This window comes from Oncorhynchus kisutch, linkage group LG6 (assembly GCF_002021735.2).
Source record: "Oncorhynchus kisutch isolate 150728-3 linkage group LG6, Okis_V2, whole genome shotgun sequence".
NCBI lineage: Eukaryota > Metazoa > Chordata > Actinopteri > Salmoniformes > Salmonidae > Oncorhynchus > Oncorhynchus kisutch.
The window spans coordinates 1,707,656-1,727,352 of NC_034179.2; the positions used below are offsets into that span (position 1 = coordinate 1,707,656).

A 19,697-nucleotide genomic window follows, 5' to 3' on the forward strand; every position below is an offset into this window, starting at 1 on the left:
CTGTACTATTCACTGAACCCACATTCAATAATACTATAGGATACTAATGCTATAAATACTGTACTATCCACTGAACCCACATTCAATAATACTATAGGATACTAATGCTATAAATACTGTACTATTCACTGAACCCACATTCAATAATACTATAGGATACTAATGCTATAAATACTGTACTATTCACTGAACCCACATTCAATAATACTATAGGATACTAATGCTATAAATACTGTACTATTCACTGAACCCACATTCAATAATACTATAGGATACTAATGCTATAAATACTGTACTATTCACTGAACCCACATTCAATAATACTATAGGATACTAATGCTATAAATACTGTACTATCCACTGAACCCACATTCAATAATACTATAGGATACTAATGCTATAAATACTGTACTATTCACTGAACCCACATTCAATAATACTATAGGATACTAATGCTATAAATACTGTACTATTCACTGAACCCACATTCAATAATACTATAGGATACTAATGCTATAAATACTGTACTATTCACTGAACCCACATTCAATAATACTATAGGATACTAATGCTATAAATACTGTACTATCCACTGAACCCACATTCAATAATACTATAGGATACTAATGCTATAAATACTGTACTATTCACTGAACCCACATTCAATAATACTATAGGATACTAATGCTATAAATACTGTACTATTCACTGAACCCACATTCAATAATACTATAGGATACTAATGCTATAAATACTGTACTATTCACTGAACCCACATTCAATAATACTATAGGATACTAATGCTATAAATACTGTACTATTCACTGAACCCACATTCAATAATACTATAGGATACTAATGCTATAAATACTGTACTATTCACTGAACCCACATTCAATAATACTATAGGATACTAATGCTATAAATACTGTACTATTCACTGAACCCACATTCAATAATACTATAGGATACTAATGCTATAAATACTGTACTATTCACTGAACCCACATTCAATAATACTATAGGATACTAATGCTATAAATACTGTACTATTCACTGAACCCACATTCAATAATACTATAGGATACTAATGCTATAAATACTGTACTATCCACTGAAGCTTTTTTGCTGACTTTATTGTAGTATTTACTGCAGTGCTTTTGAAGTCTGTTGTGTGAAAAACCCAGCAGGTTTGCTGTTCTTGACTCAAACCGGTGCGCCTGATACCTACAACCAAACCCTGTTCAAAGGCACTTAAAGCTTTTCCATTCACCCTTAATGGCTCACGTACACAATCGATGTCTCAATAGTCTCAAGGCGTAACTATCCTTCTTTAACCCTTTACTGCAGTAGACTAAATCAGGAGCACAGAGCGGTTCCTGGTAGTCTTAAACAAATCTACTTGGAAACAAGGGTATCCACCTCACACACAGGGTTATGGGTTTAAAATGAAGAAGACATCTGTACCATGTCAGATATAGAGTGGAAATGTATTACATTTAGAGTTTGCATCCCAATATTACACTTCATATACATCACAGAAGACTGAAACTAAAATGTTTGACATTTAGAAAAACCAGATGTCAGTTTTTTTTAAATCATTACACCAATGGGGAGGCTTTGTCTCTTCCCCTTCACCTGGAATGAATAAAAATCGCTTTAGCCTCTATAATAGAACATCCTAATTAGCATCTATAATAGAACATCCTAATTAGCATCTATAATAGAACATCCTAATTGGCATCTATAATAGAACATCCTAATTAGCATCTATAATAGAACATCCTAATTAGCATCTATAATAGAACATCCTAATTAGCATCTATAATAGAACATCCTAATTAGCATCTATAATAGAACATCCTAATTAGCATCTATAACAGAACATCGTAATTAGCATCTATAACAGAACATCCTAATTAGCATCTATAATTGAACATCCTACTTAGCATCTATAATAGAACATCCTAATTCTAAGATCTTGAACTGGCTGATGTGACTAGATGTCTCTGAAGGTTGCCTATATGGTCTATATGTAGGCCCTGGTCTAAACAAGTGCACTATATAAGGGATAGGTTGTTATTTGGGACGTCTTTCATCATTTTCTCCTAGGGCCCATAAGATTTTTGGAAAACAGAGACACTTAAAGATGACTTTAAGATAATGACATGAGGGCAGAGACAGATCGATACTCTCTTTTTAAACCCTTGGAACATAAAGCTCTGTGGTGGGGGGCTTGTCCAGGGGAGGGTAGTGATGCTGGGAGGGCTTGTCCAGGGGAGGGTAGTGATGCTTGGGGGGCTTGTCCAGGGGAGGGTAGTGATGCTGGGAGGGCTTGTCCAGGGGAGGGTAGTGATGCTTGGGGGGCTTGTCCAGGGGAGGGTAGTGATGCTGGGAGGGCTTGTCCAGGGGAGGGTAGTGATGCTTGGAGGGCTTGTCCAGGGGAGGGTAGTGATGCTTGGGGGGCTTGTCCAGGGGAGGGTTGTGATGCTTGGGGGGCATGTCCAGGGGAGGGTAGTGATGCTGGGAGGGCTTGTCCAGGGGAGGGTAGTGATGCTTGGGGGGCTTGTCCAGGGGAGGGTAGTGATGCTTGGGGGGCTTGTCCAGGGGAGGGTAGTGATGCTGGGAGGGCTTGTCCAGGGGAGGGTAGTGATGCTGGGAGGGCTTGTCCAGGGGAGGGTAGTGATGCTTGGGGGGCTTGTCCAGGGGAGGGTAGTGAAGCTGGGAGGGCTTGTCCAGGGGAGGGTAGTGATGCTGGGAGGGCTTGTCCAGGGGAGGGTAGTGATGCTTGGGGGGCTTGTCCAGGGGAGGGTAGTGATGCTTGGGGACCTTGTCCAGGGGAGGGTTGTGATGCTTGGGGGGCATGTCCAGGGGAGGGTAGTGATGCTGGGAGGGCTTGTCCAGGGGAGGGTAGTGATGCTTGGGGGGCTTGTCCAGGGGAGGGTAGTGATGCTTGGGGGGCTTGTCCAGGGGAGGGTAGTGATGCTTGGAGGGCTTGTCCAGGGGAGGGTAGTGATGCTTGGGGGGCTTGTCCAGGGGAGGGTAGTGATGCTTGGGGACCTTGTCCAGGGGAGGGTAGTGATGCTGGGAGGGCTTGTCCAGGGGAGGGTAGTGATGCTGGGAGGGCTTGTCCAGGGGAGGGTAGTGATGCTTGGGGGGCTTGTCCAGGGGAGGGTAGTGATGCTGGGAGGGCTTGTCCAGGGGAGGGTTGTGATGCTTGGGGACCTTGTCCAGGGGAGGGTTGTGATGCTTGGGGGGCTTGTCCAGGGGAGGGTAGTGATGCTGGGGGGGCTTGTCCAGGGGAGGGTTGTGATGCTGGGAGGGCTTGTCCAGGGGAGGGTAGTGATGCTGGGGGGCTTGTCCAGGGGAGGGTAGTGATGCTTGGGGGGCTTGTCCAGGGGAGGGTAGTGATGCTGGGAGGGCTTGTCCAGGGGAGGGTAGTGATGCTGGGGGGGCTTGTCCAGGGGAGGGTTGTGATGCTTGGGAGGCTTGTCCAGGGGAGGGTTGTGATGCTGGGAGGGCTTGTCCAGGGGAGGGTAGTGATGCTTGGGGGGCTTGTCCAGGGGAGGGTAGTGATGCTTGGGGACCTTGTCCAGGGGAGGGTTGTGCTGCTTGGGGGGCTTGTCCAGGGGAGGGTTGTGATGCTTGGGGGGCTTGTCCAGGGGAGGGTAGTGATGCTGGGAGGGCTTGTCCAGGGGAGGGTTGTGATGCTTGGGGACCTTGTCCAGGGGAGGGTAGTGATGCTTGGGGACCTTGTCCAGGGGAGGGTAGTGATGCTTGGAGACCTTGTCCAGGGGAGGGTTGTGATGCTTGGAGACCTTGTCCAGGGGAGGGTTGTGATGCTTGGGGACCTTGTCCAGGGGAGGGTTGTGATGCTTGGGGACCTTGTCCAGGGGAGGGTTGTGATGCTTGGGGACCTTGTCCAGGGGAGGGTTGTGATGCTTGGGGGGCTTGTCCAGGGGAGGGTTGTGATGCTTGGGGGGCTTGTCCAGGGGAGGGTTGTGATGCTTGGGGGGCTTGTCCAGGGGAGGGTAGTGATGCTTGGGGGGCTTGTCCAGGGGAGGGTAGTGATGCTGGGAGGGCTTGTCCAGGGGAGGGTTGTGATGCTGGGAGGGCTTGTCCAGGGGAGGGTAGTGATGCTGGGGGGGCTTGTCCAGGGGAGGGTTGTGATGCTGGGAGGGCTTGTCCAGGGGAGGGTAGTGATGCTGGGAGGGCTTGTCCAGGGGAGGGTAGTGATTCTTGGGGGGCTTGTCCAGGGGAGGGTAGTGATGCTGGGAGGGCTTGTCCAGGGGAGGGTAGTGATGCTGGGAGGGCTTGTCCAGGGGAGGGTAGTGATGCTGGGAGGGCTTGTCCAGGGGAGGGTAGTGATGCTTGGGGGGCTTGTCCAGGGGAGGGTAGTGATGCTTGGGGGGCTTGTCCAGGGGAGGGTAGTGATGCTGGGAGGGCTTGTCCAGGGGAGGGTAGTGATGCTGGGAGGGCTTGTCCAGGGGAGGGTCAGTGGGGTCAGTGGGATCAACCAGACAGGTCAGTGGGAGCAACCAGACAGGTCAGTGGGATCAACCAGACAGGTCAGTTGGAGCAACCAGACAGGTCAATGGGAGCAACCAGACAGGTAAATGGGAGAAACCAGACAGGTCAATGGGAGCAACCAGACAGGTTAGTGGGATCAACCAGACAGGTCAGTGGGAGAAACCAGACAGGTCAGTGGAATCAACCAGACAGGTCAGAATGTGGTGTTAAGATAAGCTGGGCTATACTGGGCTCTCTGGGCTGCATTAGGCTGGGCTATTTGATGGGCTTTATTAGGCTGGGCTATTTGATGGACTGCATTAGACTGGGCTTGGCTATTTGGGTGGCTTTCGTAGGCTGGGCTGGGCTATTTGATGGGCTTTGGTAGGCTGGGCTGGGCTATTTGATGTGCTTTGGTAGGCTGGGCTGGGCTATTTGCTGGGCTTAGCCTGCTGGAGGGGAGTGTAGGCAGGTGCTCATAATCTCTGTTCGACACACCACTTCCCTTAGACCAGTACACTAGCTGCTTATTGGGGAAATCGATGTATGAAGTGAGAGGTGCAGAGAGTATTCCCTTTCCCTAAACCTGTTATAATCTGCTTCAGGCAGAGGCTGGGGACATCGATGTCAGTCAGTCAGGGGTGCAGGGGCTGGGGTGAAGAGTGTCCCTCCTCTCCAAGGGGAAAGAGAGGTTAACAGAGTGGATGGTAGCAGCTCTTAACAGAGTGGATGGTAGCAGTTTGGAACAGAGTGGATGGTAGCAGATTGGAACAGAGTAGATGGTAGCAGCTCTTAACAGAGTGGATGGTAGCATTTTGGAACAGAGTGGATGGTAGCAGCTCTTAACAGAGTGGATGGTAGCAGCTCTTAACAGAGTGGATGGTAGCAGCTCTTAACAGAGTGGATGGTAGCAGATTGGAACAGAGTGGATGGTAGCAGCTCCTTTTTTTTCACCTTTATTTAACCAGGTAGGCTAGTTGAGAACAAGTTCTCATTTGTAACTGCGACCTGGCCAAGATAAAGCATAGTAGTGTGAACAGACAACAAAGAGTTACACATGGAGTAAACAATTAACAAGTCAATAACACAGTAGAAAAAAAGAGAGTCTATATACATTGTGTGCAAAAGGCATGAGGAGGTAGGCGAATAATTACAATTTTGCAGATTAACACTGGAGTGATAAATGATCAGATGGTCATGTACAGGTAGAGATATTGGTGTGCAAAAGAGCAGAAAAGTAAATAAATAAAAACAGTATGGGGATGAGGTAGGTCAAATTGGGTGGGCTATTTACCGATAGACTATGTACAGCTGCAGCGATCGTTTAGCTGCTCAGGCAGCAGATGTTTGAAGTTGGTGAGGGAGATAAAAGTCTCCAACTTCAGCGATTTTTGCAATTCGTTCCAGTCACAGGCAGCAGAGAACTGGAACGAAAGGCGGCCAAATGAGGTGTTGGCTTTAGGGATGATCAGTGAGATACACCTGCTGGAGCGCGTGCTACGGGTGCGTGTTGCCATCGTGACCAGTGAACTGAGATAAGGCGGAGCTTTACCTAGCATGGACTTGTAGATGACCTGGAGCCAGTGGGTCTGGTGACGAATATGTAGCAAGGGCCAGCCGACTAGAGCATGCAGGTCGCAGTGGTGGGTGGTATAAGGTGCTTTAGTGACAAAACGGATGGCACTGTGATAAACTGCATCCAGTTTGCTGAGTAGAGTGTTGGAAGCTATTTTGTAGATGACATCGCCGAAGTCGAGGATCGGTAGGACAGTCAGTTTTACTAGGGTAAGTTTGGCAGCGTGAGTGAAGGAGGCTTTGTTGCGGAATAGAAAGCCGACTATAGATTTGATTTTGGATTGGAGATGTTTGATATCAGTCTGGAAGGAGAGTTTACAGTCTAGCCAGACACCTAAATACTTATAGATGTCCACATATTCAAGGTCGGAACCATCCAGGGTGGTGATGCTAGTCGGGCATGCGGGTGCAGGCAGTGAACGGTTGAAAAGCATGCATTTGGTTTTACTAGCGTTTAAGAGCAGTTGGAGGCCACGGAAGGAGTGTTGTATGGCATTGAAGCTCGTTTGGAGGTTAGATAGCACAGTGCCCAAGGACGGGCCGGAAGTATACAGAATGGTGTCGTCTGCGTAGAGGTGGATCAGGGAATCGCCCGCAGCAAGAGCAACATCATTGATATATACAGAGAAAAGAGTCGGCCCGAGAATTGAACCCTGTGGCACCCCCATAGAGACTGCCAGAGGACCGGACAGCATGCCCTCCGATTTGACACACTGAACTCTGTCTGCAAAGTAGTTGGTGAACCAGGCAAGGCAGTCATCAGAAAAACCGAGGCTACTGAGTCTGCCGATAAGAATATGGTGATTGACAGAGTCGAAAGCCTTGGCAAGGTCGATGAAGACGGCTGCACAGTACTTTCTTTTATCGATGGCGGTTATGATATCGTTTAGTACCTTGAGCGTGGCTGAGGTGCACCCGTCACCGGCTCGGAAACCAGATTGCACAGCGGAGAAGGTAAGGTGGGATTCGAGATGGTCAGTGACCTGTTTGTTGACTTGGCTTTCGAAGACCTTAGATAGGCAGGGCAGGATGGATATAGCTCTGTAACGACTGCAGCAGCTTTCCAATCCTTGGGGATCTCAGACGATATGAAAGAGAGGTTGAACAGGCTGGAAATAGGGGTTGCGACAATGGCGGCGGATAGTTTCAGAAATAGAGGGTCCAGATTGTCAAGCTCAGCTGATTTGTACGGGTCCAGGTTTTCCAGCTCTTTCAGAACATCTGCTATCTGGATTTGGGTAAAGGAGAACCTGGAGAGGCTTGGGCGAGTAGCTGCGGGGGGGGGGCGGAGATGTTGGCAGAGGTTGGAGTAGCCAGGCGGAAGGCATGGCAAGCCGTTGAGAAATGCTTGTTGAAGTTTTCAATAATCATGGATTTATCAGTGGTGACCATGTTACCTAGCCTCAGTGCAGTGGGCAGCTGGGAGGAGGTGCTCTTGTTCTCCGTGGAGTTCACAGTGTCCCAGAACTTGTTGGAGTTGGAGCTACAGGATGCAAATTTCTGCCTGAAGAAGCTGGCCTTGGCTTTCCTGACTGACTGCGTGTATTGGTTCCTGATTTCCCTGAACAGTTGCATATCGCGGGGACTATTCGATGCTATTGCAGTCCGCCACAGGATGTTTTTGTGCTGGTCGAGGGCAGTCAGGTCTGGAGTGAACCAAGGGCTATATCTGTTCTTAGTTCTGCATTTTTTGAACGGAGCATGCTTATCTAAAATGGTGAGGAAGTTACTTTTAAAGAATGACCAGGCATCCTGAACTGACGGGATGAGGTCAATGTCCTTCCAGGATACCCGGGCAGGTCGATTAGAAAGGCCTGCTCACAGAAGTGTTTTAGGGAGCGTTTGACAGTGATGAGGGGTGGTCGTTTGACTGCGGCTCCGTAGCGGATACAGGCAATGAGGCAGTGATCGCTGAGATCCTGGTTGAAGACAGCGGAGGTGTATTTGGAGGGCCAGTTGGTCAGGATGACGTCTATGAGGGTGCCCTTGTTTACAGATTTAGGGTTGTACCTGGTGGGTTACTTGATGATTTGTGTGAGATTGAGGGCATCTAGTTTAGATTGTAGGACTGCCGGGGTGTTAAGCATATCCCAGTTTAGGTCACCTAACAGAACAAACTCTGAAGCTAAATGGGGGGCGATCAATTCACAAATGGTGTCCAGGGCACAGCTGGGAGCTGAGGGGGGTCCGTAGCAGGTGGCAACAGTGAGAGACTTATTTCTGGAGAGAGTCATTTTTTAAATTAGTAGTTCGAACTGTTTGGGTATGGACCTAGAAAGTATGACATTACTTTGCAGGCTATCTCTGCAGTTGACTGCAACTCCTCCCCCTTTGGCAGTTCTATCTTGACGGAAAATGTTATAGTTGGGTATGGAAATCTCCGAATTATTGGTGGCCTTCCTGAGCCAGGATTCAGACACGGCAAGGACATCAGGGTTAGCAGAATGTAAAGTAAAACAAACTTAGGGAGGAGGCTTCTGATGTTGACATGCATGAAACCAAGGCTTTTTTGATCACAGAAGTCAACAAATGAGGGTGCCTGGGGACATGCAGGGCCTGGGTTTACCTCCACATCACCCGCGGAACAGAGGAGGAGTAGTATGAGGGTGCGGCTAAAGGCTATCAAAACTGGTCGCCTAGAGCATTGGGGACAGAGAATAAAAGGAGCAGATTTCTGGGCATGGTAGAATATATTCAGGGCATAATGCGCAGACAGGGGTATGGTGGGGTGCGGGTACAGCGGAGGTAAGCCCAGGCACTGGGTGATGATAAGAGAGGTTGTATCTCTGGACATGCTGGTTGTAATGGGTGAGGTCACCGCGTGTGTGCCAGCTGGGACAAAGGAGGTATCAGGGGTATGAAGAGTGGAACTAGAGGCTCCATTGGAAACTAAAACAATGATAGCTAACCCGAACAACAGTATACAAGGCATATTGACATTTGAGAGAGACATACAGCGAGGCATACAGTAATCACAGGTGTTGAATTGGGAGAGCTAGCTAAAACAGTACATGAGACAACAACAGCTAATCAGCTAGCACAACAACAGCAGGTAAAATGGCATTGACTAGGCAGAGAGGGTCGGATTAACTACACACAGATCCTGAGTGCGGCTGGGGCCGACAGATAAAACATAAACAAGCAGAATGGAGTAGCGTGATTAATGGACAGTCCAGCATGCATCAGCTATGTAGCCAAGTGATCAGTGTCCAGGGGGCAGCGGTGGATGGGACAGGGAAGCTAGACTGGCGAGTATTATCCAGGTTAAAAAAACTGGCTGGCTGTGCAGAAGGTAAAAGCCGCTAGCAGTGGCTAACAATGACTAAATAGCTTGTAGCTAGTTAGCTGGTTAGCTAATGGAGGTTCTTGAATGTATTCTAAAAATGAATAATAATAGCGATTCCGTATCACACTGGGTGAGGCAGGTTACCGGAAGGTATAATCGAATTAAAAATCGAAAAAGGATTGAAAGTAAATATGGGTCCAGTGAGTGGTTGGGCTGGCTGGGGACGCGGCGATTCAGACAGTTAGCAGGCCTGTGCTAACAAGCTAGCAGTTAGCAGGCCGAATTAGCAAGCAAGCAGTTAGCAAGGGCTAGAAAGTTAGCCTTTGGGGGACGTCGTGATGGGGTTAGGTCTGTTTATGCCTCTTCATGCGGTGACATCGATAGACCGGTCGTGGGTCCGGATATTGTAGCCCAGGAGTATGCTTCGGTGGTAGCACAGGAGCTCTGGCCGGGCTAGCTTCAAGCTAAGTGGATGGAAACGCTAGCCAGGAGTAATTATCCGGGGTTGCGGTTAGCTAGTTGTGAAGATCCAGATGAAAATGTTCTTTTTGCGGTGGGAATCCGGGGATAAAAATAATAGGTCCGTTATGCACTGGTTACCAGTAGTACAGTAGTACTACCAGGACCCATAGGGTAGTGTACTCATGTTGACCAGGACCCATAGGGTAGTGTACTACTGTTGACCCGGACCCATAGGGTAGTGTACTACTGTTGACCAGGACCCATAGGGTAGTGTACTACTGTTGACCAGGACCCATAGGTTAGTGTACTACTGTTGACCAGGACCCATAGCTAGGACCCATAGTGTAGTGACCTACTGTTGACCAGGACACATAGGGTTGTGTACTACTGTTGACCAGGACCCATAGGGTAGTGTTCTACTGTTGAGCAGGACCCATAGATAGGACCCATAGGGTAGTGAACTACTGTTGACCAGGACCAATAGGTTAGATGGTTTGCTGACTGATCGCTGGTAGTTAGCTGGCTAGCTTCAGTTGAGGGGTTCCGGATCCGAAGTAAATATAAATACTTTAGAAAAAAAGCAGACCCACGCTACATTGGGTGAGGCGGGTTGCAGGAGAGTATTTAGATGTTGAGGTTTAGCAAAATGTTTTAAAAGATATGTGAAGAAATTATTATGAAAAAAACTATATATACAAGGGACACGACACGACAAGACGTCTGACTGCTACGCCATTAACAGAGTGAATGGTAGCATCATGGAACAGAGTGATTGGTAGCAGTTTGGAACAGAGTGGATGGTAGCAGCTCTTAACATAGTTGATGGTAGCAGATTGGAACAGAGTGGATGGTAGCAGCTCTTAACAGAGTGGATGGTAGCAGATTGGAACAGAGTGGATGGTAGCAGTTTGGAACAGAATGGATGGTAGCAGCTCTTAACAGAGTGGATGGTAGCAGCTCTTAACAGAGTGGATGGTAGCAGCTCTTAACAGAGTGGATGGTAGCAGATTGGAACAGAATGGATGGTAGCAGCTCTTAACAGAGTGGATGGTAGCAGCTCTTAACAGAGTGGATGGTAGCAGATTGGAACAGAGTGGATGGTAGCAGTTTGGAACAGAATGGATGGTAGCAGCTCTTAACAGAGTGGATGGTAGCAGATTGGAACAGAGTGGATGGTAACAGCTCTTAACAGAGTGGATGGTAGCAGATTGGAACAGAGTGGATGGTAGCAGGTCTTAACAGAGTGGATGGTAGCAGCTCTTAACAGAGTGGATGGTAGCAGATTGGAACAGAGTGGATGGTAGCATTTTGGAACAGAGTGGATGGTAGCAGCTCTTAACAGAGTGGATGGTAGCAGCTCTTAACAGAGTGGATGGTATCAGATTGGAACAGAGTGGATGGTAGCAGATTGGAACAGAGTGGATGGTAGCAGCTCTTAACAGAGTGGATGGTAGCAGATTGGAACAGAGTGGATGGTAGCAGCTCTTAACAGAGTGGTTGGTTGCAGCTCTAAACAGAGTGGATGGTAGCAGCTCTAAACAGAGTGGATGGTAGCAGATTGGAACAGAGTGGATGGTAGCAGATTGGAACAGATCGGATGGTAGCAGATGGAACAGAGTGGATGGTAGCAGTTCTTAACAGAGTGGATGGTAGCAGCTCTTAACAGAGTGGATGGTAGCAGATTGGAACAGAGTGGATGGTAGCAGATTGGAACAGAGTGGATGGTAGCAGCTCTTAACAGAGTGGATGGTTGCAGCTCTAAACAGAGTGGATGGTAGCAGATTGGAACAGAGTGGATGGTAGCAGATTGGAACAGATCGGATGGTAGCAGATGGAACAGAGTGGATGGTAGCAGTTCTTAACAGAGTGGATGGTAGCAGCTCTTAACAGAGTGGATGGTAGCAGATTGGAACAGAGTGGATGGTAGCATTTTGGAACATCGTGGATGGTAGCAGCTCTTAACAGAGTGGATGGTAGCAGATTGGAACAGAATGGATGGTAGCAGCTCTTAACAGAGTGGATGGTAGCAGCTCTTAACAGAGTGGATGGTAGCAGATTGGAACAGAGTGGATGGTAGCAGTTTGGAACAGAATGGATGGTAGCAGCTCTTAACAGAGTGGATGGTAGCAGATTGGAACAGAGTGGATGGTAACAGCTCTTAACAGAGTGGATGGTAGCAGATTGGAACAGAGTGGATGGTAGCAGGTCTTAACAGAGTGGATGGTAGCAGCTCTTAACAGAGTGAATGGTAGCAGATTGGAACAGAGTGGATGGTAGCATTTTGGAACATAGTGGATGGTAGCAGCTCTTAACAGAGTGGATGGTAGCAGCTCTTAAAAGAGTGGATGGTAGCAGATTGGAACAGAGTGGATGGTAGCAGCTCTTAACAGAGTGGATGGTAGCAGATTGGAACAGAGTGGATGGTAGCAGTTTGGAACAGAATGGATGGTAGCAGCTCTTAACAGAGTGGATGGTAGCAGATTGGAACAGAGTGGATGGTAACAGCTCTTAACAGAGTGGATGGTAGCAGATTGGAACAGAGTGGATGGTAGCAGGTCTTAACAGAGTGGATGGTAGCAGCTCTTAACAGAGTGAATGGTAGCAGATTGGAACAGAGTGGATGGTAGCATTTTGGAACATAGTGGATGGTAGCAGCTCTTAACAGAGTGGATGGTAGCAGCTCTTAAAAGAGTGGATGGTAGCAGATTGGAACAGAGTGGATGGTAGCAGATTGGAACAGAGTGGATGGTAGCAGCTCTTAACAGAGTGGATGGTAGCAGATTGGAACAGAGTGGATGGTAGCAGCTCTTAACAGAGTGGATGGTTGCAGCTCTAAACAGAGTGGATGGTAGCAGCTCTAAACAGAGTGGATGGTAGCAGATTAGAACAGAGTGGATGGTAGCAGATTGGAACAGATCGGATGGTAGCAGATGGAACAGAGTGGATGGTAGCAGTTCTTAACAGAGTGGATGGTAGCAGCTCTTAACAGAGTGGATGGTAGCAGATTGGAACAGAGTGGATGGTAGCAGATTGGAACAGAGTGGATGGTAGCAGCTCTTAACAGAGTGGATGGTTGCAGCTCTAAACAGAGTGGATGGTAGCAGATTGGAACAGAGTGGATGGTAGCAGATTGGAACAGATCGGATGGTAGCAGATGGAACAGAGTGGATGGTAGCAGTTCTTAACAGAGTGGATGGTAGCAGCTCTTAACAGAGTGGATGGTAGCAGATTGGAACAGAGTGGATGGTAGCATTTTGGAACATCGTGGATGGTAGCAGCTCTTAACAGAGTGGATGGTAGCAGCTCTAAACAGAGTGGATTGTAGCAGCTCTTAACAGAGTGGATGGTAGCAGCTCTTAACAGAGTGGATGGTAGCAGATTGGAACAGAGTGGATGGTAGCATTTTGGAACAGAGTGGATGGTAGCAGATTGGAACAGAGTGGATGGTAGCAGATTGGAACAGAGTGGATGGTAGCAGCTCTTAACAGAGTGGATGGTAGCAGCTCTTAACAGAGTTGATGGTAGCAGCTCTTAACAGAGTGGATGGTAGCAGTTTGGAACAGAGTCGATGGTAGCAGATTGGAACAGAGTAGATGGTAGCAGCTCTTAACAGAGTGGGATGGTAGCAGCTCTTAATTAACAGAGTGGATGGTAGCAGATTGGAACAGAGTGGATGGTAGCATCTTGGAACAGAGTGCTGAGAGGAGAGGAGGCCATGGCAAGGCGTATTAGGGTAGCAGCTTGGAACAGGAAGGATGGTAGCAATGCATATCAGGGTAGCTGGCAGTAATTGATTGTTTGGCTAATAAGTAATGATGAGGTCGGGGATTTTGGGAATAGAATTCTAATGACTCTGTCAGGACTCTGATGAGAGAGTAACCTCTGGGAGCCCCACAAAAATCTGGATCTGATAAATTCATATGCCACCGAGCCCAGATGTGAATTCAACGTCTATTCCAAGGTGCTTCAACATAATTGCATTGATGTTGAAAAAACACTGATTGAATTCATGTGTGTGCCCAGTGGGACTATACTGCGCTACACAGCACCGGAGCTACCTAAACTCTACCTAACTACCTATACTCTAACTAAACAACATATATACTTCCTTAAACTACCTACTCTACCTAATCTACCTATACTATACCTATACTCTAACTAAACGTCCTATACTCTACCTAAACTATGTACAGTGGGGCAAAAACATATTTAGTCAGCCACCAATTGTGCAAGTTCTCATTTTCAATGACGGCCTAGGAACGGTGGGTTAACTGCCTGTTCAGGGGCAGAACGACAGACTTGCCAGCTTGGGAGTTTTGAACTTACCACCTTCCGGTTGCTAGTCCACCACTCTAACCACTAGGCTACCCTGCCACTCCAGATGAGAGGCCTGTAATTTTCATCAAAGGTACACTTCAACTATGACAGACAAAATTAGGAAAAAAAATCCAGTAAATCACATTGTAGGGTTTTTAATGAATTTATTTGCAAATTATGGTGGAAAATAGGTATTTGGTCACCTACAAACAATCAAGATTGTAACTTCTTCTTTAAGAGGCTCCTCTGTCCTCCACTCGTTACCTGTATTAATGGCACCTGTTTGAACTTGTTATCAGTATAAAAGACACCTGTCCACAACCTCAAACAGTCACACTCCAAACTCCACTATGGCCAAGAACAAAGAGCTGTCAAAGGACACCAGAAACAAAATTGTAGACCTGCACCAGGCTGGGAAGACTGAATCTGCAATAGGTAAGCAGCTTGGTTTGGAGAAATCCACTTTGGGAGCAATTATTAGGAAATGGAAGACATACAAGACCATTGATAATCTCCCTCGATCTGGGGCTCCACACAAGATCTCACCCCGTGGGGTTAAAATGATCGCAAGAACAGTGAGAAAAAATCCCAGAACCACACGGGGGGACCTAGTGTAGGTAGTTAATGTATAGGTAGTTTCAGGTAGATTATACAGTAGGTAGATGATGTTGAGTATACGTAGTTTTGGTAGAGTATAGGTTGTTTAGGTATTTTAGTATTACCTATACTCTACCTAAACTACCCAAAGTACCTATACACTGCCTAAATGACTTATACTCTACCTATACTACCTATACTCTACCTAAACTCTATCTAAACTACCTAACTACTTATATTTCAGTATTCTACCGGTGTTCCATGTCAGACAGTGACACCAGATGAAGGGTTAAACCAACTACACACACACAGTTCCTTCTGCCTCTAGACAATGTAGTGAAGGGTTAAACCAACAGGACCAGACATCATTCTGCCTCTAGACGATGTAGTGAAGGGTTAAACCAACAGAACCAGACATCATTCTGCCTCTAGACGACATGGTGAAGGGTTAAACCAACAGGACCAGACATCATTCTGCCTCTAGACGACATGGTGAAGGGTTAAACCAACAGGACCAGATATCATTCTGCCTCTAGACGATGTAGTGAAGGGTTAAACCAACAGAACCAGACATCATTCTGCCTCTAGACGACATGGTGAAGGGTTAAACCAACAGGACCAGACATCATTCTGCCTCTAGACGATGTAGTGAAGGGTTAAACCAACAGGACCAGACATCATTCTGCCTCTAGACGATGTAGTGAAGGGTTAAACCAACAGAACCAGACATCATTCTGCCTCTAGACGACATGGTGAAGGGTTAAACCAACAGGACCAGACATCATTCTGCCTCTAGACGACATGGTGAAGGGTTAAACCAACAGGACCAGACATCATTCTGCCTCTAGACGATGTAGTGAAGGGTTAAACCAACAGAACCAGACATCATTCTGCCTCTAGACGACATGGTGAAGGGTTAAACCAACAGGACCAGACATCATTCTGCCTCTAGACGATGTAGTGAAGGGTTAAACCAACAGAACCAGACATCAATCATGTGTTCCTCATGGGACTCAATATTCTAGTCAGGATCCCCTCATCACCACCAGTTGTTGGAGATGATTTTGTTGGTTATCGTTTGTTTCTGGTTGTGGTTTTTGTTCTGTCTCCCCAATATCCATTAATCTGCCGTTAGCTGAGCTGCTGTTCATTAGTTTGTTTCAACAGCAGCTGTTGTGTTGTTGCTGAGGTGTAGCGAGGCTGATCAGCTGTGTGTGTGTGTGTGTGTGTGTGATCCTCTTCAGTAGAACCAGAGGCTGTTTCACTGAACAACCAAGGTTGTCTCAGGGCTCGCATCAATAACTGTGTGTGGCCACATCGACAAGGCACCCAGATGCTCTCACCTACAGCTGTATATTTACAAGTGTTGTTTCAGATGACAATTAGCAGCAGCCTCCCCTCCGCTCCTCAGGGCGATGGTGATGTGATGTTGCAGACATACAGTCTGGATTAAACAGCAGTTCCGTCTACCTCCCAAATGGAATCCTATACCAGCTATGTATGATTCCCACTCTGGGGTGTGGAGTGTTTGTACGGGACGGGGTGGAGCCCATTGTAGTTCGTTTTCATTTCAATGGATGACCAACCGACTGATAAATCCTTCCACGGTTCTGATGGCTCCACGCTCAGGGTCTTTGAAGATGTGAAGTGTTGTCGGTAGCCGAGAGAAGAGGAGGATGCCAGGGCCTCCAGTCTACTCTTCTCCTTTCCTCCTCCTGGGTGACAGGAAGAGAGACGGAATATACCACATATACCACCACATAGACTCCTCATACAAGCTAGGAGAGGGGCTGTGTGTGTGTGTGTGTGTCAAATAAATCAAATCACATTTTAATTGTCACATGTTTGTTAAAAAACAGCTGTAGACTAACAGTGAAATGTGTACTTAAGGTTCCTTAACAACACAGAGACTGAATAGAAAATTACAACACAATGAGTACTGATAACTTGATTGTAAACACATGATACCAGGTAATAACGTGGCTATTAACACAGGGTACCAGGTAATAACTTGGCTATTAACACGGGGTACCAGGTAATAACGTGGCTATTAACACAGGGTACCAGGTAATAACTTGGCTATTAACACGGGGTACCAGGTAATAACTTGGCTATTAACACGGGGTACCAGGTAATGACATGGCTATTAACACGGGGTAGCAGGTAATACCTTGGCTATTAACACGGGGTACCAGGTAATAACTTGGCTATTAACACAGGGTACCAGGTAATAACTTGGCTATTAACACGGGGTACCAGGTAATGACATGGCTATTAACACAGGGTACCAGGTAATAACTTGGCTATTAACACAGGGTACCAGGTAATAACTTGGCTATTAACACGGGGTACCAGGTAATGACATGGCTATTAACACAGGGTACCAGGTAATAACTTGGCTATTAACACAGGGTACCAGGTAATAACTTGGCTATTAACACGGCGTACCAGGTAATAACTTGGCTATTAACACGGGGTACCAGGTCATAACATGGCTATTAACACGGGGTGCCAGGTAATAACTTGGCTATTAACACGGGGTACCAGGTCATGACATGGCTATTAACACGGGGTAGCAGGTAATACCTTGGCTATTAACACAGGGTAGCAGGTAATACCGTGGCTTGGCTAAAAACACATGATACCAGGTAATAACTTGGCTATTAACACAGGGTACCAGGTAATAACTTGGCTATTAACACGGGGTACCAGGTAATAACATGGCTATTAACACGGGGTACCAGGTAATAACGTGGCTATTAACACAGGGTACCAGGTAATAACTTGGCTATTAACACAGGGTACCAGGTAATAACTTGGCTATTAACACGGGGTACCAGGTAATAACATGGCTATTAACACAGGGTACCAGGTAATGACATGGCTATTAACACAGGGTACCAGGTAATAACTTGGCTATTAACACAGGGTACCAGGTAATAACTTGGCTATTAACACGGGGTACCAGGTAATGACATGGCTATTAACACAGGGTACCAGGTAATAACTTGGCTATTAACACAGGGTACCAGGTAATAACTTGGCTATTAACACGGCGTACCAGGTAATAACTTGGCTATTAACACGGGGTACCAGGTCATAACATGGCTATTAACACGGGGTGCCAGGTAATAACTTGGCTATTAACACGGGGTACCAGGTCATGACATGGCTATTAACACGGGGTAGCAGGTAATACCTTGGCTATTAACACAGGGTAGCAGGTAATACCGTGGCTTGGCTAAAAACACATGATACCAGGTAATAACTTGGCTATTAACACAGGGTACCAGGTAATAACTTGGCTATTAACACGGGGTACCAGGTAATAACATGGCTATTAACACGGGGTAGCAGGTAATAACGTGGCTATTAACACAGGGTACCAGGTAATAACTTGGCTATTAACACAGGGTACCAGGTAATAACTTGGCTATTAACACGGGGTACCAGGTAATAACATGGCTATTAACACAGGGTACCAGGTAATAACATGGCTATTAACACAGGGTAGCAGGTACTAACTTGGCTATTTATTTTATTTACCTTTATTTAACTAGGCAAGTCAGCTAAGAACAAATTATTATTTTCAATGACGGCCTAGGAACAGTGGGTTAACTGCCTGTTCAGAGGCAGAACGACAGATTTGTACCTTGTCAGCTCTGGGGTTTGAACTTGCGACCTTCCGGTTACTAGTCCAACGCTCTAACCACTAGGCTACCCTGCCGCTATTAACACGGGGTAGCAGGTAATAACTTGGCTATTAACACAGGGTACCAGGTAATAACTTGGCTATTAACACGGGGTACCAGGTCATAACATGGCTATTAACACGGGGTACCAGGTCATAACTTGGCTATTAACACAGGGTACCAGGTACTAACTTGGCTATTAACACGGGGTACCAGGTAATAACTTGGCTATTAACACGGGGTACCAGGTAATAACTTGGCTATTAACACAGGGTACCAGGTAATAACTTGGCTATTAACACGGGGTACCAGGTAATAACATGGCTATTAACACGGGGTACCAGGTAATAACATGGCTATTAACACAGGGTAGCAGGTAATAACTTGGCTATTTATTTTATTTACCTTTATTTAACTAGGCAAGTCAGCTAAGAACAAATTCTTATTTTCAATGACGGCCTAGGAACAGTGGGTTAACTGCCTGTTCAGAGGCAGAACGACAGATTTGTACCTTGTCAGCTCTGGGGTTTGAACTTGCGACCTTCCGGTTACTAGTCCAACGCTCTAACCACTAGGCTACCCTGCCGCTATTAACACGGGGTAGCAGGTAATAACTTGGCTATTAACACGGGGTAGCCGGTAATAACTTGGCTATTAACACAGGGTAGCAGGTAATAACTTGGCTATTAACAAGGAGGTAGCCGGTAATAACTTGGCTATTAACACGTGATACCAGGTAATAACTTGGCTATTAACACGGGGTAGCAGGTAATAATGTGGCGTGGCTATTAACACAGGGTACCAGGTAATAACATGGCTATTAACACGGTGTACCAGGTAATACCTTGGCTATTAACACAGGGTAGCAGGTAATAACTTGGCTATTAACACGGGGTACCAGGTAATAACTTGGCTATTAACACGGGGTACCAGGTAATAACTTGACTATTAACACGGGGTACCAGGTAATGACATGGCTATTAACACGGGGTACCAGGTAATAACTTGACTATTAACACGGGGTCCCAGGTAATAACTTGGCTATTAACACGGGGTCCCAGGTAATAACTTGGCTATTAACATGGGGTGCCAGGTAATAACATGGCTATTAACACAGGGTAGCAGGTAATAATGTGGCTATTAACACGGTGTACCAGGTAATACCTTGGCTATTAACACAGGGTAGCAGGTAATAACTTGGCTATTAACACAGGGTACCAGGTAATAATTTGGCTATTAACAAGGAGGTAGCCGGTAAT

At 46.6% G+C, this 19,697-nt stretch overlaps 2 protein-coding genes across 2 annotated transcripts in view; one reads left to right on the top strand and one right to left on the bottom strand.

Annotated features, from left to right (window-relative positions):
• cntfr (ciliary neurotrophic factor receptor) overlaps positions 1–19,697 on the top strand; it is a 530,571-nt gene that overhangs the window by 164,934 nt on the left and 345,940 nt on the right. The window lies entirely within an intron of this gene.
• Positions 2,200–16,299, bottom strand: LOC109885210 (early nodulin-75-like). Its single transcript, XM_031825891.1, has 3 exons — positions 16,258–16,299; positions 3,588–4,478; positions 2,200–3,348 (listed from the first exon to the last, which is right to left on the bottom strand). Exons 1-3 carry the CDS (start codon positions 16,297–16,299, stop codon positions 2,200–2,202), a joined length of 2,082 nt encoding a protein of 693 aa, XP_031681751.1.